We start from the raw sequence: 27,288 nt of genomic DNA, 5'->3' as shown, positions 1-27,288 counted from the left end.
CTGCTCAGATGCTGAGTGGCCACCATATACTTGATGTCCTGTTTTCACTGATTCCCATACATTACAGTATATGGAGGAATCTGTGAAAAATGGCAACAATAGGACATGACCTATATTTTGACGATCCGTGACAACAGACTGTTCAAGTTACAGTCATGTGAATAGTCCCCATACACTGACACTGAATTTAATGCTGCTGTGTGACAACTAATAAAAAAAACAGCCATTATTCACTGTCGTATGAATGTAGCTTTACTCTTGACATGATGACTAAATTAATTATACTAATTCATTGTGTTTATTCACATGGTTGTTTTTTGACAGCCCGTTTTTCACAGACATCAGAATAGACATAGTTAGATCCATGTGACTAGACCCATGAGATGACTGTTTCAAAAATGGCTTTATATGGTGATTATTTACTGCCATGTGAATAAGTGCCCTCCATGGACTTGCATGGACAGACACGGACGTTTTTCACAAGCATTAGCCATGTGCATAAGGCCTTACCGTAGATTTTTTATAGTATAGGGAAATGCTTAACATCCATTGTCCACTTATATTTGATGAAAGATGAGTGAACATATTGGATTTGGTGGGACGGTATAGTTTTCTAAGGTGCATGTACATAAGGTATATTTACTCTACACTGATGTGTTGGGGACAACAGATTTTGACATGGATGTCAACTTACATGATTCCTTATTTCTACAAGTGATACATGAGATGTCTGGTAACTACAAATATTCCTCTTCTCGGGATGCATTATATGGAGTTTAGAGCAATAGTCCTTAATATTAGGAATACTGTGTTATCCTAAAGAAACTGCAGGTTTCCAAAGCAATTGCTTGAAATGCGAATTCCTGCTTCAATATTCTGTCCTAATGCCAAACAGCACTAAGTATGAGAGTGTATTTTTACTTTTTGTGGCCAGGTTCCACCATAATTTACTATTTTACGGGATACACACTCACAATAAATTCCTTTTTTCTCTTTCTAGTTCTTGTATGGCAAGTATTCTAACATTGTAGGAAATTACTATTAAACCTAATATTCTTGTTATGGCACCTGCGGAAGTTCAGTGAATTAACTTGAATATTTCATTGTTCATGATTAAAAGTCTTTGGGCAGAACATCAAGAACATTTTGGCTCTAGGATCAAATAAATCCTGCTTTGTTTTTTACTTCACAAAGGGAAAGTAGACCAAAAATATAATGCTTAGCACTATACAATTTAGTCTGGAGTCATACCTTGGTTAGAGCCTCTGAAGAAGACTCCGCCGCAGAATCCGCTTAAAATCGGCAGGGAGAAAGTTCCTGCACGGAGGATTTTTCTCTCCACTGGTTTCAGTATAAAACTGGTGGAAACCTCACCATAGTATATTGGGTTTGTGGTTTCCTTTGGAAACCTCTTTTTAATTGGACAGGGTCTCTGTCATTTGGGTTTCCATGCAGACCCAAATGACAGAGACCCGAATGCTAATGTGAACCTAGCATCCATTACACTGCCAATATTATTACATCTGCTGACATGAATATTAATGAATTTGTAGAAAACAAGATAAAAGTGATATTTCAACTAAAATTCATAATGTGAGGATTTTTTTAAGGGGTTCTATCATTAGAATCCCATTTTTTTTTCCCCTAACAGATAGAAATAGCCTTAAGAAAGACTATTCTTCCCCTACCTTTAGAAGTCTTCTTGGTGCCGCCATTCGGTAAACATTCCCAGTTTTCTTTGGTAGGCAAATGAGTATTCTTGCAGCACTGGGGGCGGTCCCCAGCGCTCAAAAAGCACTTGGAGTGTCCCCTTTCTGTGAGAAAACTCTCCAGCGACGGTCTCTGTCTTCTTCTGGCACGTCTCTCCATGATGTCTTCTACCAAATGACGGTGCGGAGAAGACTTTTAAAGATAGGAGAAGAAGAGTCTTTCTTAAGGCTATTCCGACGTGTTAGGGAGAAAAAATGGGATTCTGATGATAGAGTCCCTTTAAGGAAATTGTAACTGGCACAGCATCTTATGTGTGAACAGGAAGTCAATTTCTCTGTGCATTTTCATTAGTCTCCCATTGAAGCTATCATAGGAATGAATAGAGAAACTGACTTCCTATGTCTTATTGCTGGTCATGTGACACAGCTAAGGACCAGCCACTGGTAATCAGATTATCTTCACTACAGTTTACATTATATTCTTTTCTAATGGGCCAGAGAATAAAAAAAATGAGGAGACTTTTAGGAGACTCTCCACAGACTGGTGATACAATATTTATTACTCTTACTTATATAGCAGCAATGTATTCCGCAGAGCCTATAGTTCAATATGGCAGTATAATATGGTATTAGAGTTGTTGGGGGGGGGGGCTCAAGACCCCCTGGGTTATGTTTGTCGTAGGCCTAATTGAAAAAGAGTAATGGATAGGTTTTCATAGTTGTTAGTTTGCATAGCCATGTGGCGGTATTTTTTGTATCATGTATATCAAGACTCTCGCTATAATCTGTGGAAGGACGCCAACACCACGGTTCTGAAAGTCGGATTCTTGAGCATTTTGATAATGTTAGTTTCCTACAAATTTAGAACAACCATTTTTATTTATTCAAGTTTTATACTTTTTGTATAAAATATTTATTTCTGAAGTGTCAGTATGAATTGATATGAAAATGCCACATTATGTTCTCTCCTTTCTGCTGAATAGTAAGATATGTAAAGTAAAATCTATTCTCCTTCTTGTTGTTTTGATCATTACTGTGCAGCTGCTACGAGCCGCCGGCTGTTTCCATTATTTATTAATGCATCAGTGTATTGAAGATTGTGGGACTACATGGTATAGAAGTGTAGATTGCGGCTGCTGCTAGATTGCTCATCTCATTAACAAATTACAACTTGCTGCTGTCTTAATTAAATCTTTATTCAGAGCCTTTAATATCTGGCAGACAGAAATTATTTCCAGGCCTTATCCCTGCAGAGTAAGCAGTAGGATAATGTCATATAGGGGATCAATCACTGCAATCAAATACCTCATAGCATCTGAAATCTATACGTACAAAGGTTACCGGGGGGTAAACTATAGATATTCATCAGTAAGCACATTTTGCCTCTCCACTCACATAGGGGAAATGGGGTCCTGTTCTGTGATCATTGGAGGTCCCAATGGCTGAACTCCAACTGATCGGCAGGTTATGACGTATACTGTGGATAGGTGAGAGTTTGCCATGGTGTCACAACCCCTTTAAGACCCTATTCAAATGTCACTCATGAAAAATTTTGTCAATAAAAATTATAGTTGAAAAAAAAATGTCACTCCTACGCATAGAACAAACACTGTAACTGTACTTATATAGGGAAATAAAATGCCTTTTTTGCCTCTATAGCTTTGACAAGGGCCCATATACACTGATTGAACAAATAAAAACCATGAGAGATCATGACTGAATTTCTGACAACTTTTCCAGGGGCACAGGTCCAGAAAACTGACTCAAATTGACCTGGCTAGACCTCTCAAAGTATGTTACAGTAAAGCAGAAAGCATATAACTCATGACTCATGTGGGAAATTGATGTGTTAAATGCCGTCTACCACGACCAATATCCCTTCTAAACCATTGTATTCTGTTGTAGGGGATGTTAGTGGCATAGGTTCTAATACTTTAATCTGACAATATCTCTGCAGAATTTGATGGCGCCATATAAGTAAGCAAAAAATAACAATTATCTGTATGTGATTGAGCTATTCAGAGTACCCGGCAGTGGCGTAACTACCGGGGTAGCAGGGGTAGCAGCTGCCACAGGGCCCGGGACATTAGGGGTCCAGCGACAGCCGCTATCCCTGTGTTTTTTTTCTTTTCTTAATAGGCCGTTACCGGCTGGAGTTACTCCAGCCAGTAACGGGCCCTATTTACTTACCGATTCTGGCATGGGCCGGGATCAGTAAGTGACGCTGCGGACCCCACAAGCACTCTTATTATACTCGAGGGTCTTTTCAGACCACCGAATATAACAAAATAAATGTGTTACTTACCTTTCCACGCTCTGGGCAGGCTTTGGGCCTAGTTGTGTGATGTACCTGATGTCACATGACCCGGGCCTGCATCCCGGATTATGTGACATCAGTACGTCATTAAAGAAGGCCGACACCACCGAAGACTGCAGCGGAGCGGGAGATAGGTAAGTAACAGTGTTTTTTTATGTTTGTATCCCCCTGGGTCTCTGATTATTATACTCTAGGGTCTGAAAAGACCCCAGAGTATAATAATTGTTCATGGGTTCATATGTGTCCACAGTGGGCATACTGCCGTGTGCAGGGGCCACAATGGGGCATAATAGTATGTGCAGGGGCCAGTATGGGGCATACTACTGTGTACTGGGGCCACTATGGGTAAAATACCGTGTACAGGGGCCACTATGGGACATACTACTGTGTACTGGGGCCACTATGGGTATAATACTATGTACTGGGGCCACTGTGGGGAATAATACTGTGTGCGGGGGGGTCAGTCGGTCGAGGTCTTCGGTGTCGGTCAGGAAGGTGGGGGGAGCTCATGTCAAAAGTTTGCCATGGGGCCCCGCCATTCCTAGTTTCGCTACTGGTACCCAGGGTGTGGCTGTGCCTCCTAAAGCAATTGTTTTTGCCTGTGGTCCGCACACATCAGGACCTGCCAATCCTTATGTTGGGGAGAATGCTGGTGGGTCACACCTATACCCCGTATCTGCCTCGAGATTCTGTTCCCCATTCTTTTTCAGGCAGAAACCGGGCCGCACCCCATTATAGTCTATGGAATTCGGGGGGTTTCCAAGAGTAACCGTTTTTTTAAGCGTATTAAGCTTCCACCTCTGACTCCTGATTCATGGAAAAACAAGCCTTCCTGGCCGAAAGATAAAGAGAGGTTCTAAAAAATGAACAATGTTTCCAGCAGTCAAGGAAAGTCACGAGGAAAAAAATTTAAAGTTAACTTTTAATGGATCATGAAAAAAGAAAAATCCAGTAAAAAAAACGATGAGCGATCACTTATGCATTTTGGGGCAATGTTCCCCTTAGTCCAACTTATCGGACATTTCTCTGTATCTGGAACACATTAAGAAATGTTTGACTTTGGATTCTAAAATATTATTTAGAAGACATTATATACACACAGTATATTTCCAGTATATTATGTGGATGTAGTAGATGCATAAAAATAGAGTATTAGTGACATCATAAAGAGGGGGGGGAGGTGGAATCACTGAGACCAGAGTAAAAAAATATTCAAGGCTAAGACCCAAGACCCCACGTAGCGGGCCACAGCAAAAAAACTTTCCAGGGAAAAAATGTGCAGAAAAGGACTGTGTGAAAAACTGTAATGTGTTGCAACCAAAGGTTTAATTGACATACTGTGATTTCTAAAACCACAACAGTTTTGGAAATTGCAGAGTATCCGCTGTGCATATTTTCCTGCAGTGTGTATATGGGATTTGCTAGAATCCTACCCACTTTCCAGCTACGTGTTTTTCCAGTGCGTTCCCATGGCCAAACTGTGGTGTTTATACCACGTGGGGCTCTGGCCTTACTCCAGTCTTGATTTCCCCTGCTATCATTGGTAATGCTATTTGCTGTATACTTACCTCTGAAAAGTGCATACAGTTGAGCATTAAAAAGTTGCAAACTTTGGGTATGCACCTTCTAAAATGCCAGTTGTGACGGGTTGTGCCTTATTTATACAAGAAGCTCATCCTAATACATTGGGCACATCCTCTGCTGATGCAGGAGATATGAAGATCAGCATTAAGAGTCAGCCTTCTTCAATCTCCTCCAGATCTAGGATCACAACATATGTATTCTATCATGGCATCTGCAGGAGGTGTGACTAGTAAATGGACAGAATGACTAAGCTGAAACTGCTCCCCACCCACCGTGACTACTCAAAATCATTTCCTTATGACTTTTCATACCTTCAAACATTTATAACTTCACTTTGCAGAAACAAGAAGATAAGAGAGGGGCAACAATGGAAAAGCCTGTATCCATTGATATGCAGTGTTTGTGGGCTAATTTGTTCGTCAATTAGACTGATTGGATTAATCTTCACAAATAAAAGCAGAGCTGAATTGAGTACAATGCAAGACTGCCAGCAAAACAGCTTTGCATATATATCACAGTATTACTTCCATATTAAGCTTATTAGACCACACATTCTCCTGAAAACTGGTATCTGTACCATTACACATTTTCCAATGCACATTAAATTCTGACCCTGGCCAACTATAATTATGTCAATCTACGGGTGGCATGTCTATGAAGGACATTTCTTGCATACCTCTAGGTTACACTATGTCCTGTGATATATACAATTATGGAGCATTGTTTACGTCAGTGCTATTACTCACTTATTAATTGATTACCTACAATTATATAGTAATTTATACCTGTGCGACTATTTACTTCTATGTCATATAGAAACATAGCAACAGCTAATGGAAAGTAACAGCTTAAATATACTTAATAAACCGTTGAGCTGCTATATATGATGGTGAAGATAATGGCGATTATTAGCAGAAATTGTTACAGACAAAACAAATAGGAAAATAAAGTGTTAAATATAATGTTTTGTGGTCACTTCTAACTAAATGTTAATAGGATACTCTATTGACACATATTTTGTCTCCATTTACTTTGAAATCTGGCGGTTTCTGCAAAGTCTTGTGCAAGCTTTGTGCAACTCCTTAAGGCTAAGGCCCCACACACCGCAGCTAAAAAACGTAGTGGAAAAACTCTTAGCAAAAACGCATGGTGTTTTTTTCTGCATCATTTTTGTTGTGTTTTTCTCTGTGGTTTCTCTTCCTTTATTAAGTCTATAGGGACCTAATATGGTTTGTCGGTATGGTTTTGTGTCCTAAAAAGACATTATTGGTGAGATTGCACATAATCTCATAGATTGTAAACCCTTGCCGGCAGGGCCCTCCATCCCACTGTGCCAGTCGGTCATTGTTAATATTACATTTGTCTGTATATTTTGTGTACTGTATGTAAACCCCCAAATGTAAAGCATCATAGAATTACTGGTGCTATAGAAATAAATAAATAATAATAATAATAATAATAATAATAATCTGGTCATACAGTTTATGGCATGCATACAAGTATATTATGATTTTATATAAGCCTTGACTTCTATACATCCACCATACAGCATTTCTAGACCACTTTAGAGTCCTTCTGTACCTCTGTGTACAAGAGTAATTTTTAACTTTTAATTCTTTAACAATCCAGCAGAAAGAATATGTTTGATCAGACGCTATATTACAGTGCTATTCTATGTAATGCTTTTAAGGGAGAATAGCTCTAAAAGACCTTGGAGCTATAGGGCATAGAATAGAAGCAGCTCTCCAGTATGGAGTCACGTGGCCTCCACCTGTTACCAATACAGGCTCTATTATGTGCTGTATGTATGGAGGAATCTGCCAGAAAAACTCAATGCATACAGAGGTGATGTTGAGGTCACATCAACTTCTATGGCAATATAACTGCGTGAATTAAGTCTAAGGCTAGATTCACATGAATGAGGTGCAAAATGGCCGGTCCATTTTTCACAACCATCTTGCACCCCATCTGTGAGAAAAAATAAGCAAAAATAGAACATGATCTATATCTGGAAAATAACGGTCATTTGAATAGCCTCCGTTTACTGACATTGTAATTAATGCTGCCATGTGGCGTACGTTAAAAAATCGGATATCACACGGCCATTATTCACTGTAGTATGAATGTAGTCCTATACGGAATCTGTATGGAGCAGAAGACTTTGGGTAATACAACAGACTTTGGCTAAAAGTATACAGAACCATGTGACAAAAAGTCATTATTTAGGTTTTTTGTCTGCGTTTTCAATTTAAAAAAGCAGACACGTTGCACCCTATTATAGTCAATAGGGTCCGTCGGGCTCTATATATAACTTCTATTGTTGTAGACCACCTGTCCATTGTTCTGTACCTCTAAGGGACCAGGACTATGGACTGTGAACCTAGCATAATATAGATAATATTTTTGTTTTGTTTTGAGGTAAAAGCAGTTTTTTTTACTTTTTGCTCCTTTAACCTGGGACAAAGCCACCCTGTATTGCATATAAGGGCTCGTTCACATCTGCGCCCATTCTCCGTTCTGCAGGTTTCCATTTCCTGCGCAAAACAGAGACAGGATACGGAAACCTGCAGGACTCTTTCTCACCCATTCATTTGAATGGGTTTCAAAGCTGTCCGGCCGTGAGCAGCGGTGAGCGTTTTATGCTCTCTGCCGCGAAACCGTTTTTTTTAAATCCGGACACAGAGTCGGACATGCAGTACTCTGTGTCCGGTTTAAAAAAAAAAACGGTTTTGCGGCAGAGAGCATAAAACGCTTACTGCCGCTCACGGCCGGACCTGGTCTGTGGCTTCCGTCTTCTTGCATGCAGAAAACGGAAACCACAGAATGGAGACCCGAACGCAGGTGTGAACCTAACTTAAGGAACTAGTTATATCTGAATGTTTGCTACTGCTTCTGAATTCCTTGGAAATGACTTGACACTTCACTATCCAATTAACAATGGGCGATACCATAGCTGTCAGTTTGCAAATTTCTCAAAGCATAGGTAATTTTCCTCTGTGGACCTTCTGCCTCTATTATACCTATACAGAAAACTGGAGTGTTTCCATAGGTATAATGGACATGCTGCATTTTTCACTGCAGTTCTTCCCTTATTAAATCTATAGGGAAATGCAAGTATTTGCACAGGAAAAATTGACAGAAATTTTTTTTTCAAAAAGTGCATCCATAGTGTTTTTTTTCTACAATCTGAAGATGAGATTAGCCAGAATTTCATTCACCTTGCCGGTACTGTATAAGGAATCCTGCACACGGAGTAAACGTGCGTGTATTTTGGCAAAATACACGTGTAAAAATAAGACTCCCATTGACTTCAATGACATTTTTTTACACGTGTAAAAAAAACACGTCAAAATACATGTCAAAATACACGTTAAAATACACGTGTAAAATGTCATTGAAGTCAATGGGAGTCTTAATTACAAGTGTATTTTGCCAAAATACACACGTGTTTGCTCCCTAAAATGCAACATTTTTTTTGCTGTATTTCTGCAGAAGCCAATAATGCCACATTTCAGAACCTGGGTCCTTAGCTTAAAAGTTCTTTGGGGCATTTGTTTTTGACATTGTGCAAAATAACATTGTAAGGTGCATTGATTCCCTTAACTAAAAGGGTTAGATGCAATAGCAGATTATAATATGTTTTTTTGGGGTGATGTCATGGAATCTGATACTCCCAGGGCTGCCATACTGTTCCCCAGCATCCCTTTAAGAAATTATGTGTGTTGCCATATCAAACGCAAGACGCTTTACAAAAAAAAAGCATATTTAATCATTTCAGGACCAGCCATTTTCCCTGATTCAGGACCGGACACATTTTCAGGTTTTTCATACATGTAGTTTTGAGGGCTATAGCACTTTTTTTTCCTTTGGGTTGTTCAAATCATTTTTGAGTCTTTGTTGGTTATAAATAGGGCTTTATTTTTATGCTATTTTTATATGTTTTTTTTTCTTTTTTTTATTTCTGAGAAAATGTAAACAAAAAAGAAGGAAAAATGTGTCTGTTTCTTCATGGTTTTTTTTGTAATAGCACAAAATGCTATTACATTTTCCCTAGTTTTCCCTCACCCCTAGTCTATGTTTATATGTGCGTACGGACCTCTGTCATTCTGGTCCGCCGGTGGACCTGAATGACCTGAAAGACAGAGAGCTGGACCACTAAAACAGTGGTTTTCCGCGGTTGTACAGGTTGTTTAATGGCTACAGGATGAATGGCTGCTTTACTTCATAACCGCTTGCCCATTAACAATACAATTGTCTAGCTAGTGGTGTAGTATTCTTAGCACTAATGTGCAGTACAAAGTATGTACACACAAGCCACACTGACAGGAACTCAAACAATTCATGAAATCTGTCATCATTTGGCTTTATTACAAATGTCCACGTGCCCAGAGTACACAGTACAAAAACAAACAAAAATGTAAAATATTTCCAGCGGTAATAGCATGTGCCTTATTGTTATTACAATTTAAGAAATGATATTGCGTAATTTAGGGCTAAAACTGTGGCTTTAGAAATGTGGAAACAAGGAACTAGGACATAGATAAATAATGCACCAGGATTGGCATGAAGGATAATCCTACTGGATGTCTCCAGCAAGCAATGTGGTCAAAATCACCAAAAAAAACACTGGGCTTGCAGCTATTTAACGCAACAATCCTGAATATCTCTAGTAACAAAAGCGAATGCAGTACAGCGAATGTAATACATTACTTCTTATTGGTTGTGTTGCTTTTGTTTTGTATTTTTGTGCTTTCCTGTAATCTAAGGCTCGGTTCACATCTGCGTTTGGGATTCCATTTGGAGAACCCCTGAACAGAAACCTACCCATAGACTATAATGGGATCTGTGTGCACAAGAAATGCGAATAGAAAAATACTGCTTGCAGGACTTTTCTCTCCGCATATTTCATGCGGATAGGGAATGGCCGAATGCAGATGTGAACTGGGCCTAAGCAAATGAGAAATTCAATTTCCCTTCATACAGCAAATTCAACCATCCTCTAGCTCATCATTGAACTACATTGCCCAGTATGAACAGCTGTCGATACGGCTAATAACATTCAATGTATTCTCTCACGGCTTACATATGGCATCTACTTCCATACTACCTATGTCCAGAAGAAGGAAGGTTCAGGCAGCAATGTTTCTAGATATAAAGTAAGAGGAGAGGTGAAAGATAGAAAGCAGGGATAGTCTTACATAAGTACTCGGCTTTGTAGGCTTTCTCTAACTAACACCTGATATGTTCGTGACATGAGAGACTTTTCTTATGCCATAGATGAATACATGAGTGTAGGAAATTTGAGAGATGACACTTTCTTGTTTGGTGGAGTGTTTTAGTCATGTGTGATGAGACATGTATATATTATACTGTATAAAATGGTTATGTCTTAACTGTTGTGTTGTGTGCATTGTCGAGAGGAGTTTTTGCTTCAATGTATCAGTCCAATTTTTCGGACTGACTGATCTTCATTTCTTAAAGTAATGATGGCCACTCAATTTTCTTTACTTAGCTGCTTTTTTCTTGCCATAATACAAATTCTAACAGTCTATTCAGTAGAACTATCAGCTGTGTATCCACCTGACTTCTGCACAACATAACTGATGGTCCCAACCCCATTTGTAAGGCAAGAAATCCCACTTATTAAACCTGACAGGGCACACCTGTGAAGTGAAAACCATTTCTGGTGACTACCTCTTGAAGCTCATCAAGAGAATGCCAAGAGTGTGCAAAGCAGGAATCAAAGCAAAAGATGGCTACTTTGAAGAACCTAGAATATAAGACATATTTTCAGTTGTGTCACACTTTTTTGTTAAGTATATAGTTCCACATGTGTTAATTCATAGTTTTGATGCCTTCACATTTGGTCTGTACTGTATATACTAAGAGTTTTTCCTGTATATAGTAATTATAATGTGCAATCCAAAAGCCAGTTGTGGTCACTCTATTTAGCAGGTTGGGTGAGCTGATCATAGCAGACCTTGTGACCTATCTGATCATTTGAGAACTTGCTGATCAACAGCTCTATGTTTAGCGCAGGGCCTTTGGGAACCAAGGCACAGAGTGCACCTGAACAGGCTGCAGTGGCAGACACCAGAGTGCCAGGGACAGGTGAGTATATATTTTTTTAATGTTATATCATGGGCTCCTCTAGAATCTGTTCAATTCCTGGACAACCCCTTTAAGCTGAGCACTGAAGCTGGGTGTATGTCTCCAGCTTCCTTTAATCACTATGAATGCGGCTCAATGACATATATCATTCAGGCAACTTGAGTACTGAATGGTGCGTATGCGCAGTGATAGTCAGGCCTAATTTTCTAACTTCAGCGTTAATAACACCAGATAGATGGAAAAGCATAATAGGCTGATTTTTATGTACTGTCAGTCAGAGCTGAAAAATGAATTTAGTAGCTTTATAATATATGGCAAATAATTTGTATTTAGCCCGGTTCATACAAGAACATTGAAATAGAAAGACAAAATCAAATAAATGATATGCTGTAACAGCACAAATGGGCTAAACATTGTATATATCAGCCATGACATTAAAATCAAGTGACAGGTGAAGTAAATATCATGGATTATCTCATGACTATGGCATCTGTCAAGGGGTGGGTTGTATTAGGCAGCAAGTAAACAGTCAGTTTAAGGTTCTGAAGGCAGAAAACATGGTGTAGCATAGAAATCTGGAGTGTGATGGTGACATAACTGTGTCAGAGCATCTGTAAAACTGCAGATCTTGGCAGATATACAGTGGAATATACCTACCAAAAACCAAAAGACAAATGGTGTATCGGAAACAGGATCACAGGCACATGAGGTGCATAGAGGTGTCTTGAGACCAAAGACTAGCTTATCAGGTCCACTCTCACAGAAGAGCTACTGAAAGAATAATGTTAGCTATGATAGCAATGTGTCCATGCACACAGTGCATTTCAGCTTGCTGCAAAGCCACAGACTGGTTAGATCTCTGTCCACTGCAAAAAGTGACTACTAATGGCATCCGAGCATCAGAACTGGACCACTGAGCAATGGAGAAAGGTGGCCTGGTATGTTGAATCACATTTGTTTTTGTCATAGTAATGTCCAGATTTGTGTGCTTATCTTATCTAAGGAACAATGGTACCAGGATGCAAGATGCATAGAAAGAAGGCAAGCCAGTGTATAAAGTGTCATGCTCTGGACAATGTTCTGCTAGAAAACTTTGAGTTCTGTTGTTCATGTGGATGCAACTCGCTGAAGACCAAAAACACCCTTTCATGACAGGATAATGTGCCCTAGTGCACTGCAAACATTGTTGAAAGGATCTGCTGCTAATGTCTTGGTGCCAAGTACCATAGGACACCTTTACAGTCTACACTTTTTTGGGTCAATACTGCTTTTGCAACACAGGAGGCCTAACCGGTATAATGCAAGTAGTTAGTCTGATATTACGTCTCATCCATGTATAAACACATTCCTGTAGTTATAAAAGCCTAGGCAGGGTATTTTTGAAAATGTCAATGAAAGCAATGTCATTTGATGGCTACCAGTTTCTACTTTTACAACTGTTTCAAATTACCTTTCTGTCACGAAATGTTATGTCTAAGTTGTACGATTGCTAGCAACCAGTCTATCCCGAATCACTGGACCAAGAGCAAAGAGTTTAGGGTTTGGAAAAAAAATGAATCATAAGGCCGGGCCCCCACGTAGTATAAACTCCACAGTCCCTCTGCATTTTACAGTCACTGCATAGTGGATGGGATTCTAGCAAATCCAATCCACACATTGCAAAAAAAATACACACAGTGGATATGTTGAGATTTCCAAAACCATTGCAGCATGTCAATTATACCTATAGCAGTTTTCCTGTAAAACATTATTGACATGCTTTGACATGTTGGTGAAGGTTGTTCTTCCTTCCCTTATAATTAATTCCAAGTAATAATGGTCAGAGATTTTGGCTAACGTTTTATCTCTGCTAAATTGACCACCAGAAATTGGATTATCATGACAGGCCTTCAGGATATTTGACAGTCGGTTTTTAGTGAGAACATACTTTTCCCCATGGTAAAGAATCCCTCCGTCTACTCGATATGGCTTATCTGTTTTCCTGAACTAGGACCTTATATTTGAATGTTTCCCTGGAGGTAGGTCATAGATCCACTAGGGGTACATTTGTTGTGTTGCAGTGTAGAATCTCAAAAGCTGGTCATATAGTTGGTCTTCCATAGTTGTCAAAATTGGAAAAAGTTTGGTGCCAAAGAGAGGAATGTACATTAGAGACAGGGTGAGAAAACCAGTGATGGAGTATGGTCTGGCCTAGGTTATTTTACACCTTGGGTATAGTTTGGCCTAGGACAGTTAATACCCGGGGTATACTCTGGCCTGGACCAAACTATAACCAGTCTTAATTTGGAAAGGGGTTACTTTGGCTTGCCATACCAGGTTTTAAAGGTCATAGTTATCTATGAGTGTCAAGGTAAATTATATTCTGGAAAGGTGAGGTTTTAAGCAGAAAGTAACTAGAGATGAGCGAGTAGTATTCGATCGAGTAGGTATTCGATTTAATACTACGGTATTCAAAATATTTATACTCGATCGAATACTACTCGCTATTCGAATGGAAAAATTCAATGCAGAACCAGCGTTGATTGGCCGAATGCTATACAGTCGGCCAATCAACGCTGGTTCTCCTCCTACCTTTAGAAGTCTTCTCTGTGCAGCTTCCCCGCGGCGTCTTCCGGCTCTGAATTCACTCTGCCAGGCATCGGGCCTGGGCAGAGGTGACTGCGCATGCCCGCGCTACAAGAAAATGGGCGCTTTGACTGTAAGCGTCCATTTTCTTGTAGTGCGGACATGCGCAGTCGGCTCTGCCCAGGCCCGATGCCTGGCAGAGTGAATTCAGAGCCGGAAGACGCCACGGGACGCTGCACGGAGAAGACTTCTCGGAGAATCCAGCCCGACCCTCACTCGTGGACTTGGTAAGTCCTATTTGATCGAACATTGCCTACTCCTGAAACCAGCATTTTTCCCCCATAGAGTATAATAGGATTCGATATTCGATTCGAGTAGTCGAATATTGCGGGGCTACTTGAAACGAATATCGAATATCGAACATTTTACTATTCGCTCATCTCTAAAAGTAACATCACTACAACGCATTTATGGCATGTTTAACTTCCATAAGGCATTATTGACATGTTAATGGGATTGTGGACAATCATATTCAATAAACTGCAATGTCTGGTCTAACGTGGAAATGATAATGCTGTGATATATAAAAGCATGCCAATAAATAAATAAAATACTGCTGATATATGGGATCAGGACCAATCTCAGACAAGCTGTTATGTACCTTGCAGAATCTATGCAGTTTATGTGTAACTCTGCCCATTTGTATGCAGCAATTCCCCTTGGTCTGAGTTTGCTCTGAACTAATTTATTTTAATAGCAATGAATGGCTATATAAATATATACTGGAGTTAAAAGCTATGCGGCGGCCGGTCTGCAATCTCAGAAATTTGTTATCTGTTTTATGTAGTGAAAGGCTTATTAAGCAGCAAGCTGTGGTAGGCCAAACCTCATTCTACAGCACATTTACTTCAAAATGTCACAAGGTGCCTTATGTCTTTGTTATTCATAGTGCATAACATACGTTATAGCTTCCATATGCCTCAGAATACAAAGTAACAAGTTCTATTTTTTGTCAGCTCCAGACACAGCAAGTAGTATTACAGTCAATATTTTGAAGCTTGCCCATCTGTCTGTTTCTTGAAGGACATGATCAGATTTGGTTCCATTTAACAGGTTTATAGAGTTGAAAGGAAGCAAATAAGGCCAGATTCAGTGAAATTCTCACAGGAACAAGACATAAATGTCTTAACTCCAATCTTAAACAATGAAGAAGGCAGAACTGTATAGTATATACTTTAATATGACTAGGATGCCCAATGGGGTACACAATTTGTGAAAACACAATGATATATATAGAGGCTCTTATTGTAAAATCTTTAGAAAAAAATGTGGGACGGAATAAAGAACATTTTATGTGACAATAGTTTAAATATTGTAAATAATTACATCATTTTGGTTTCATGAGAAACGTCAATTCTCTTGTTGGTATTAGTTTTCAATGAGTAGGCGAGCAGCTTTTCTATCTGGTCCTAAAAGCTAGTCTATCTATCTATCTCCTATCTATCTATCTATCTATCTATCTATCTATCTATCTATCTGTCTGTCTGTCTGTCTGTCTGTCTGTCTGTCTATCTATCTATCTATCTATCTATCTATCTCCTATCTATCTATCTATCTATCTATCTATCTATCTATCTATCTATCTAATCTATCTATCTAGTGATCTATCTATCTATCTATCTATCTATCTATCTATCTATCTATCTATCTATCTATCTCCTATCCATCTATCTGCCTATTTATCTAACATCTTTTATCACTATTGGGGACAGTCGAATGGGAACCCAAAAGACAAAAACCCTGTCCACTTAAAAAGCGATTACATGCATTAACCTGTAGACCCCATAGACTATAATAGGGTCTGCCAGTTCTGCTATTTTGATACTGAAACCAGTGGAGAGAAAATTCCTCCTTGCGGGAATTTTCTTTCCGCTGATTTTAGGCGTATCCAGCAGTGCAGTCTCCTACAGAGACTCCAACAATATTGTAAATCCAATCATGGGAGTTACCTAGAAAACAGTAATAGAGTGAATTTACATGAGGGTCGCATTTCAGATTCTTAGAATGGTCTAGGCTGGAATTATATAATGTTTTACTCCAGCCTTCTACACTGCTAATTCCTTAAAGGGTCATAAAAAATATTTTTAAAACAGCGAATGGTGGTATAAAATAATACATGAATACAAACTTACCAAGTCATCACTGCAGCCAGAAGAAGAGTAAGACTGGAAGGGGAACCAAGTACAGTTATGAACAGAATAATATATGGTCTCCTAGGAGAATTCAGCATTGTCCCCAAGTAATCCTCACAACTAGAGATGAGCGAGTACTGTTCGGATTAGCCGATCCGAACAGCACGCTCCATAGAAATGAATGGATGCACCTGGTACTTCCGCTTTGACGGCGGCCGCTTAACCCCCCGCGTGCCGGCTACGTCCATTCATTTCTATGCGAGCGTGCTGTTCAGATCGGCTGATCCGAACAGTACTCGCTCATCTCTACTCACAACCCTTGTCCAACAACCCTCTCATATGACCTAAACCAACACTCTAGTCTGTACTGACCAAGCAGCATTGAAATAGATATGACAACGAATTGGTGAGAAAAGAATTATTATATTTTTTTATTATTTTACACTGAAATATTTTATTACCTGTACAATTCCTTTAAGCTAACAGTTGGGCTTGGGAGTTACAAAAATTACCAGTGTTTCTCTCAATACAAGCAAACTACATAAATAGTAAAATTAGAAATCTTTGCTCAATAAAGTATTTTAATTGTGAACCTAGTAAGGGATTTCAGATAAAGAAGTAAAAGAAAGCCTCTGAGTTTTATTCTTTGTTCTATTAGGTCATACTACCAATAAGTAGGAATCTAACAAAACAATCTGTGCACTGGAGGCCTCGGAGGTCATCCTCCCATCACCAGGAAATATGTCTTTACAGCCATCAGTCCAGTTAATGGGTAAACTATTTGCACTTTGACAATCTTTGACAATTAGTTTGACAATTAGTATATATGTATAATTGGTTAAGAGAAAAGCTAGATGGGGTTATCCAGCTTTGTATGTGAGTAAGCAGTTGGGGGCGCTCACATCTACCATTGGTACCATATTGAGGATGCAAATAGAGCTGAAACTGGGACCCAGGAAGCCCCTATTGTAGGACTATCCTGCTGGATTTGGGACAGAGAACATGGGGCCTGATGCAGGTTCACTGTTTGCCATATGGCTAATATAACCCTGAGTACAAAATAATAAACACAGGGGCGTAACTACCGGAGTAGCAGCGGTAGTGGCTGCCACAGGGCCTGGGACATTAAGGGGGCCCAGTGACAGCCGCTACCGCTATTTTTTTTTTTTTTTGTGTTTTTTTTTAACAGGCCGTTAATATAGCCGGTAACAGGCCCTACTTACTTACCGATCTTGGCAGGGAAAAAGACCGCAGAGTATAATAATTGTTCATGGGTGTCCACAATGGAGCATAATACTGTGTGCAGGGGCCACTATGGGGCATAATACTGTGTGCAGGGGCCACTATGGGGCATAATACTGTTTGCAGGGATTACTATGAAGCATAATACTGTGTGCAGGGGCCACTATGGGGCATAATACTGTGTGCAGGGGCCACTATGGGGCATAATACTGTGTGTAGGGACCACTATGGGGCATAATACTGTGTGCTGGGGCCACTATGGGGTATAATACTGTGTGCAGGGGCCACTATGGGGCATAATACTGTGCGCTGGGGCCACTATGGGGCATAATACTGTGTGTAGGGACCACTATGGGGCATAATACTGTGTGCTGGGGCCACTATGGGATATAATACTGTGTGCAGGGGCCATTATGGGGCATAATACTGTGTGCTGGGGCCACTATGGGGCATAATACCGTAGTTCACGTAGGAACACGGGGGAGGGGGGGTGTCAGTTGGTCTTTGGCGTCGGAAAAGGGGGCCCATGTCAAAAGTTCGCCGTGGGGCCCTGCCATTCCTAGTTACACCACTGATTCATAGGCATTGCATTACATGCAAAATGCATTAAAAAAAAACAAAAAAGGTTACTTGTAAGGGGCGGTTCACACCCCTATGATGAGATCTCCAGTTATATCAAGTCTTGTTATTATGCATTTGCTTCTATATAGATCTCATTTTTAGTTATGCATTTATTAATTGCTTACAGTCCTCTGATGAACTTGTGAAAGGTAAATGCGTTGGGACCTCTGTACATAGTGCCCTGCTGGTATTAAAAGCTGTTACATAAAGTTCCTTATCTTAACCTGATATACATTGTATTTATTGATGTTTGTACAAAGTACTTGCTGGCACTTTGTATCTGGTATGAATTGCTAGCAATATACAGTATTTTCCAATGATATTTGTTTACTGTATGTCCTATTGTTAGATGTGTGACGTTTATTAAGTGTGTCTGGTGAGGTGAACCACAGTCAGCGCCGCAGTTCCCATGAGGCGACCTGAAGCGACCGCTTCAGGCGGCGCTATGCCAGGGCCTCGGGAGGGCGGCATTTTTGCTTACCTAAGCCAGTCCAGGACAAGCTGTCCTGGACTGGCTTAGCACCGAGCGGTGGATTGGGGAGGCCGCTGGAGCAGCGCCTCCCCTCACGCTCAGGCAGAGAGCAGGTCCTCTCCCTGCCTGCTCTCTGCCTGCGAACGCTGCTAAGCCACGCCCCCTTCGCTCCGCCATGCCCCCTCCGCTCCGTCACGCCCCCTCCACTCCACCCCCTTCTCCCGAGGGGGGCTTTCTGTCGCCCGCCTCGGGCGGCGAAAAAGGAAGGTTCACCTCTGACCACAGTCATTATTTCTTGGCATTGTCTATTCCCCTCATACATAAGGACAGGGTGTACTATGGTGCTGCAGAAATAGGCTCTTGTACTGGGCTACTGTTATGGGGGCTATTACTGCTCCTTCCTGCTGGGTATATTGTTATGTACTAGAAGTAATTGCATTTGTGCATGTGTTAAGTCCTATTTCTAGCATTGTACATGTTTGGCAGGTAATTTTTATTGTTGAACAACAGCAGCTAGATTTTAGAGGTTAGTTTTAAGAGTGGTAGTTACCTTTCTTTTGACTAAGGCTAGCTTGACATCTGAATCTGGTTTCAATTCTTCTGGTTGATCAGAGGACAAGGAGGATAAAAAATGGGTGGCAAAAACATAGCGGCCACGAACAAAATGACTATAATGGGGTCCATCAGGTGTCTAATGGATGTCCATTATTTTTAATTGACAGATCTGTTGCAGAATGACACCCAATACAGATATGAACCAGCATTACCCATTTAGAGATTTGTGACTGATGTAAATATTTATGCTATATAAATGTTAATAATCATGATGATAATAATAATAATAATAATAATAATAATAATAATAACAATAATAATATACAGGTAGTAGACACTAAGGATGAGGGGACTGTATTAAATACAAAGGGAAGGCTGACAGTCAATGATTACGAATAAAATGGGCAGCCTGGTGGCTCAGTGGTTAGTACTGTTGTTTCAGCCTACATTCATAGCAGTGGCGTAACTACCGGGGTAGCAGCTGCCACCGGGCCCGTGACATTAGTGGCCTGGCGACAGTCTCTTCCGCTGCGTTTTTTTTTTTTTTTTAACAGGCCTTTACTGGCAGGGGCCGGGATCGGTAAGTAATGCCACAAGCCCCACAAACACTATTATTGATCGGAGGCCCAGGGGAGAACATAAAAAACATTGTTACTTACCTCTACGCGCTACAGGCATTGGGCCTAGTTGTGTGACGTCCCTGACTTCACTTGACTGGGATCTGGTTCCCGAGTGAAAAGACCCCAGAGTATAATTATTGTTCATGGGTGTTCATTATCGGGCATAATACTGTGTCCAGGGGCCACTATGGGGTATAATACTGTGTGCAGGGGCCACTCAGGGGCATAATACTGTGTGCAGGGGCCACTATGGGGTATTATACTGTGTGCAGGGGCCACTATGGGGCATAATACTGTGTGCAGGGGCCACTCAGGGGCATAATACTGTGTGTAGGGGCCACTATGGGGTATGATACTGTGTGCAGGGGCCACTATGGGACATAATAGTGTGTGCAGGGGCCACTATAGGACATAATACAGTGTGCAGGGGCCACTATGGGGTATAATACTGTGTGCACGGGCCACTATGGGGCATGATATTGTGTGCAGGGGGCACTGTGGGACATAATAGAGCATGCAGGAATGCGGGGGGGGGGGGGGGTGGCGGTCGGTCGAGGTCTTCGGTGTTGGTCGGTCAAAAGTTCGCCACGGGGCCCCGCCATTCCTAGTTACGCCACTGATTCATAGGCATTACATTTCATGCAAAAATGCAAAATAAAAAGGTTAGGGGCAGTTCACACCTGTGCTCTTTCTCCAGTTTGTTCTCCAGTTCTCCTGCATGTCCGACTTTATGTCCGGCTAAAAAAAACGGTTTCCCCACGGACAGGCAGAAGGCTCACACAGACGGTCACCTTTGCAAATCCATTCAAGTGAATGGGTTTTAAAACTGACCGTCAGGTTTCTATCCCCTGTCCAGTTTCCCAGGGGCTGAAGACGGAAACCCGGCAGAATGCACAAACCGGAGATTGGGTGCAAGTGTGAAAGCCCCCTTACTTATCAAAACCTTAAGCCTACATTCAAGGTGCAAAACAGTTGTGAATAACATAAATTTTTATGGCTATTTTCACACATCCCTCATACTTCTGAGTGTATTGAGGGATCCGTGAAAATGGACAAAACTCGGTCATGTGAATAGCCCCTATTCACATGCATTGAATTTAATGTGGCTCTGTGACGGCCTTTAAAAAATAATTTTCTACATGCCTGATATTCACAGTGATGTGACTATAGGGCTCCAATCCTTCGGTCCTGGGTTTGAATCCCCATCTGCATGGAGTTTGTATGTTCTCCTTGTGTTAGCATGAGTTTATTCCCACAATCTAAAGACAATATCTGTAAAGTGCTTTGGAATATGTTGTATCTAAGAAAGCACAATAATAATATGCATTTAACCTATTTTGCCAGTCTATGTGATATGTTATTTTGTCAAGGGAGAGCGACCTTTGCCCCCCTCTAACTTTATTATACATGCACCTCTCAATGAGCTGAGGATGCAAGTATGGAGGAATCAAGTTCGTTCAACATCTGACATGTATTGTCAGCTTCGGGGGAAGTAACTCTCTGAATTTTAAGAATTTATTAGGGATTTGAATAAAAAGAACTTTTTCTTGTATTTCAGCAATATATAGTAAAATGGCTTTACCTAGTCAGTATCCTGTGAATGAAAATATTTGCTATTTATTTAACATGGGAAAAAATCAGAACTGTTCTATTATTCTTTCCTCAAGAAACATACTTGTTGGGATTTAGAAGCCCTATGAGATTTTATCTAGTTTTATGATGTTATGCCTGGCATTGTGAAACAAATTAGAGTAATCCACTGTTAACATGTTTTTCAGCATCAAGAGAACAAAAGGAAAAGAGAATGGCAGCAATTTCCATAAGTGGCCGCTAAATTCTCAAATTAACTTTACTTCCACCATAAACTGTGATTATTGAAAGGTGGTTACACTTAGGAAATACAGCAACTTAGCCATGAAGTGGCAGACCACCTAAAGTTACAGAACAAGGTTGCCAAGTGCAGAGCCATTGCTCTGGTGACTCAGTAAGTGCAGGTCTCCAAACCATCTCTGCCATTAACATCATCATGAAATCTATGCAACAGGATCTTCACGGCATGGGTCACCATTACATTGCCAAGTGTAAGATGGAGTGGTGTAATACAAACCACCACCAGACCCAAAAGTAGTGGAAATGTGTTCTTTGGATTGATGAATCACAATTCTCTATCTGGCAGCCTGATGGACTAGTCTGGATTGTGTGAATGCCTGGGTAACGTGCCTGAATGCATTGTTACAAATGTAAAGTTTGGTGGAGGAGGAATGATGCTGCCTTGTTTCTCAAGGGTTGGCCTAGGCATCTTAATTCCAGTGAAAGGAAATCTTAATGCTTTGGCATGCCAAGACATTTTGAACAATTGTATGCTACCACCTATATGGGAACAGTTTGGTGAAGGAGTTTGGTGAAGGCCCTTCTCTGTTCCAGCATGACTGTGCTCAAGTTATAGTTGGGGAGTTTGATGTGGAAGAACTTGACTGTATTGACTGAGTACTGATCTCAATCGCATTGAACACCTTTGAGATGAACAGCCTTCTCATTCATCATCAGTGTCTGTCCTCTCAAACGCACTACAAAAACTTCTCCAAAAAGTGTAAGCTCTTTCAACTGCAAAGGGGTGACCATCTCCATATTAATATCCATGATTTAGAATGGAATGTCATGAAAGATCCTGATTTCATCAGTGTAGTGTAGTTCTTTAGAGAAACATGGAAAATGATACTATTATTAAACTGTATTAATTAAAAGGGTTGTATCATTACATACAGTTTTCCTTTATTAATAGGGTAAGGAATAAGGATTACATTACTGGAGGTCCGACCATTGAGAGATTGCAGTATCAGCAGCCGCATACTAGTAAATAAGGTGAAAATCATGTAAGAGCGCAGGGGGTTTCATTCACAGGAAAGATGCATGGGGGCTTTTGGTCCTTCATTCTCATGATCACTGAGGACCCAGCAGTTGGACCCCCATCGATGTGACACTTATACCCTATACTGTGGATAGGGGTAAGTGTATGTAATGACGGAGCCTCTTTAAGTCTAAAACTACTTGTGTGCTTATGTTGTGCTTACTATATGAAATACTTTGCCTTATCTGTTGATAATATAAAATTGTGCAGTGTGAAAAACCTATTTTCCTCCAGTTTTCCCAATATTGAGCATCTGCTCTCCCCTCTTGTTGTGGATTATTTTACCATGAATTGTCTGTTCTTTATTTCTCCCAAGATCTGTCACTTGGGACATGGTAAATGTATCCCATCCACATTAGATGGTCCAGCGGTCACACTGAAATCAGTATATCATGCTAAAATACATGTGTATGGCCAGTTTAAGAATATCATACATAATAATGACAGTTTGATAGTACTGAATTAATTAATGAATGAATTAATTAATTAATCAATGTGACATCCTTACAGAGGCTGAAAGTTTCACATTGTCCCTAAACTGAGTTGAGGCTTATCTGGGGGGTGGTGGTGGTGGTGGGGGGGTTCAGCTAAACAATTATGTCAAATACAAAAGAAAATCTACATGCCTGAATGCATTGTTACAAATGTAAAGTTTGGTGGAGGAGGAATGATGCTGCCTTGTTTCTCAAGGGTTGGCCTAGGCATCTTAATTCCAGTGAAAGGAAATCTTAATGCTTTGGCATGCCAAGACATTTTGAACAATTGTATGCTACCACCTATATGGGAACAGTTTGGTGAAGGAGTTTGGTGAAGGCCCTTCTCTGTTCCAGCATGACTGTGCTCAAGTTATAGTTGGGGAGTTTGATGTGGAAGAACTTGACTGTATTGACTGAGTACTGATCTCAATCGCATTGAACACCTTTGAGATGAACAGCCTTCTCATTCATCATCAGTGTCTGTCCTCTCAAACGCACTACAAAAACTTCTCCAAAAAGTGTAAGCTCTTTCAACTGCAAAGGGGTGACCATCTCCATATTAATATCCATGATTTAGAATGGAATGTCATGAAAGATCCTGATTTCATCAGTGTAGTGTAGTTCTTTAGAGAAACATGGAAAATGATACTATTATTAAACTGTATTAATTAAAAGGGTTGTATCATTACATACAGTTTTCCTTTATTAATAGGGTAAGGAATAAGGATTACATTGCTGGAGGTCCGACCATTGAGAGATTGCAGTATCAGCAGCCGCATACTAGTAAATAAGGTGAAAATCATGTAAGAGCGCAGGGGGTTTCATTCACAGGAAAGATGCATGGGGGCTTTTGGTCCTTCATTCTCATGATCACTGAGGACCCAGCAGTTGGACCCCCATCGATGTGACACTTATACCCTATACTGTGGATAGGGGTAAGTGTATGTAATGACGGAGCCTCTTTAAGTCTAAAACTACTTGTGTGCTTATGTTGTGCTTACTATATGAAATACTTTGCCTTATCTGTTGATAATATAAAATTGTGCAGTGTGAAAAACCTATTTTCCTCCAGTTTTCCCAATATTGAGCATCTGCTCTCCCCTCTTGTTGTGGATTATTTTACCATGAATTGTCTGTTCTTTATTTCTCCCAAGATCTGTCACTTGGGACATGGTAAATGTATCCCATCCACATTAGATGGTCCAGCGGTCACACTGAAATCAGTATATCATGCTAAAATACATGTGTATGGCCAGTTTAAGAATATCATACATAATAATGACAGTTTGATAGTACTGAATTAATTAATGAATGAATTAATTAATTAATCAATGTGACATCCTTACAGAGGCTGAAAGTTTCACATTGTCCCTAAACTGAGTTGAGGCTTATCTGGGGGGTGGTGGTGGTGGTGGGGGGGTTCAGCTAAACAATTATGTCAAATACAAAAGAAAATCTACATCTAATATTTGAGGAGGCTAAAAGTTCAGTTTTTGACTGTTGATGTAGAATTTGAGACAAGCATATCAGAAAGCCTAGTAATATATTTGTATTATTCCACCTGTGCCAATAAGAATCACCCTACATACTTCAGCCAGCATGTGAAAATCTAATGTAAAATTATAAGCAATGCTTAGTTCCTAATATTACTGTTAAAGATGACACAACCAGTTCCAGGAGGCGATTTTCACTGGTATAATGTGTAAAAAATACATCAGACTTCATGAATACATGATAGTTACTTGAGCAGCCCAATACGTAACATAAGAATGTCACTTGACTTGAGTTACATGATGAGGTCATCATTTGGTCGGAGTCACGTGTCTTCCCCATACTGACACTTAATAATGGGGAGTTTTATTGACTTCTATGGGATGTGACTCTGGCATTAATTGTAACATATATCTTTGTGTGATTTCTAAGATAATGATTGTTCTAAGGGCATTGGTAGGAATGTAAGTGACAAACTTATAAGACAACTCAGCCATATAAGTCTCTGCAAACCTCTATTCTTATTTGTGCAGACATCACATTTGCACTTGGCCTCCCGTTACTGCTCCATGCTTCTTGTGCAATGTATATGATATGCTTGTTTTCTATGCTGCATGTTAAATCATACAGAGCCATTATAGATCTTACCCAGAAGGATTTCAAGTAAGCCCCCTCCCCCCCCAAAAAAAAAAAAAATAAATAAAAAATTCAATATATAAACGTATCCCTCAATAGTATTACTTATTCTGGATTACTGGAAAGTCATAGACAGAAAGTTATCCTTTACATATTTATGTGCCTATTTCTAGTACCACAGCCTTATACAAATATAGGTGTATTGGATAAAGCCTCAAAGGAATATATTTGGAGATCCCACTGGAAGATACCAGGATGAGGAAATACCACAACACACTAGACCACAGATTGTATAAATAATATAGCACCACGTGACTTTATTGCAGAACCTTTATTATTCCAACAAACGCCCTGATCGAACATGTAACAATAACATCACCCTGTAAGTCTGTTCAGCATGTGCTCACGAAACACTCAGGACATGTCCAATTTTTGCATAATTTGGTATTATTTTATATGATAATTCATAGACAAATCCTAATCCCATTGTACCCCGTGCAGCCTGGTGTGAATGACCTAATTTCAGCTCAGGTAGCCTAGTAAAAAATATGCTTCAAGGTTTCTGCACACAAAATAGCATAAAAGCTCCAACTATATATATATATATATATATATATATATATATATATATATATATATATATATTATTATTATTGTTTGACAATATTACAAGTAGCAAAGAACAATTTGGTGACTTCATCATTCAGGCTGATATTAATTCCTGTATAGACGGAGGTGAATAAATGGAAATGAACAATGCCTCTGTTTACTATGACTTGGCCTATGTTGTACCTAGCTGCAGTCCATATGATGTCATCCAGTTTAAGCACTAGACTGATTTTATCAATGGAAGCTTTCTACATGTCCTATTACCACAGTCCCTGCACACGCAGCTTCCTATACACATTGCTTGGCTGACTGGTAATCCTTCTGCATGCATCTCCTTACTCATAGCAATAGCAAGCATCTGTATCATACATATTAGAGAATCAAGGCAAGATCAAATACAGCCTTACCCTTTTTTTAAAGAACTGAAAGGCAGAACACTTCTTGACTGGGAATCCATTCATGTCTTTATTGACCATTTTCCTCAATGGGAAGCACCCAGTATAAGATCCAGGGACAGGCACTTGCTTAGTCACTGCATCCGTCCTTCTGTGCATCCAATGTGATCACAATATATATTCAGAGAGAAGGAAGATCAGTGAATTACAGACTTGCTTAGCCACGAGTTCCTGAATCCTTATCTTGATCCACTCATTCTGCACCAGTTACTGCAGCAGCCTTTTGCAGCCTGCAGTGAACAAGCAAGACTTTTAATCATTCATTAAATGCACAGACATGCTAAACGCAGTATCACAGCAACTTGCTGAATAACCCATAGGCAGGAGGATGAAAAAATCAGCCATCCTTGGTCCTATATCCTACCAAGTGTCATTGCTTCCTCCCAGAGCCTGGATTTTACTGTTCCTCAGGTGACGTGATGCTCTGCTGTTACAGCGATGAGAGCTCTGATTCTTCAGCCTGCTTTTTTTTTATTGGGTACTATCCATTGGGAATAGCGCAGACATAGCGAGAGAGCAGGAGATGGAAAGAACACATAACTAATAAGGTTACCAGAAGCAAAGGCCTTATAACACGCAATAACCCAGAGACACAGAACTCCCCAGAGATGAACAATAGGATAGGGAAGTGTTAGTATAAAGTTACGCACCATCTGGGTGCACCTTCTGAGGATATTCACAATTCTGTATTTCTAAGTGCAATAATATAATCACTTTAATGACAC

The 27,288-nt window shown here is 40.1% G+C and overlaps 1 protein-coding gene across 1 annotated transcript in view; it reads right to left on the bottom strand.

Annotated features, from left to right (window-relative positions):
- Window positions 1-26,873, bottom strand: part of SGK1 (serum/glucocorticoid regulated kinase 1) — a 66,982-nt gene extending 40,109 nt beyond the window's left edge. The window contains exon 1 of the mRNA XM_075266872.1: window positions 26,516-26,873. Coding sequence (XP_075122973.1) covers window positions 26,516-26,662 — 147 coding nt within the window. The 5' untranslated portion in view covers window positions 26,663-26,873. The remainder of the gene's footprint in view (window positions 1-26,515) is intronic.
- Window positions 26,874-27,288: the final 415 nt, after the last annotated feature.

Source organism: Leptodactylus fuscus, chromosome 3 (assembly GCF_031893055.1).
Source record: "Leptodactylus fuscus isolate aLepFus1 chromosome 3, aLepFus1.hap2, whole genome shotgun sequence".
Classification (NCBI taxonomy): Eukaryota; Metazoa; Chordata; class Amphibia; order Anura; family Leptodactylidae; genus Leptodactylus; species Leptodactylus fuscus.
The sequence above is the reverse complement of the archived record's forward strand: the minus strand, read 5'-3'. Positions and strand labels throughout refer to the sequence as shown.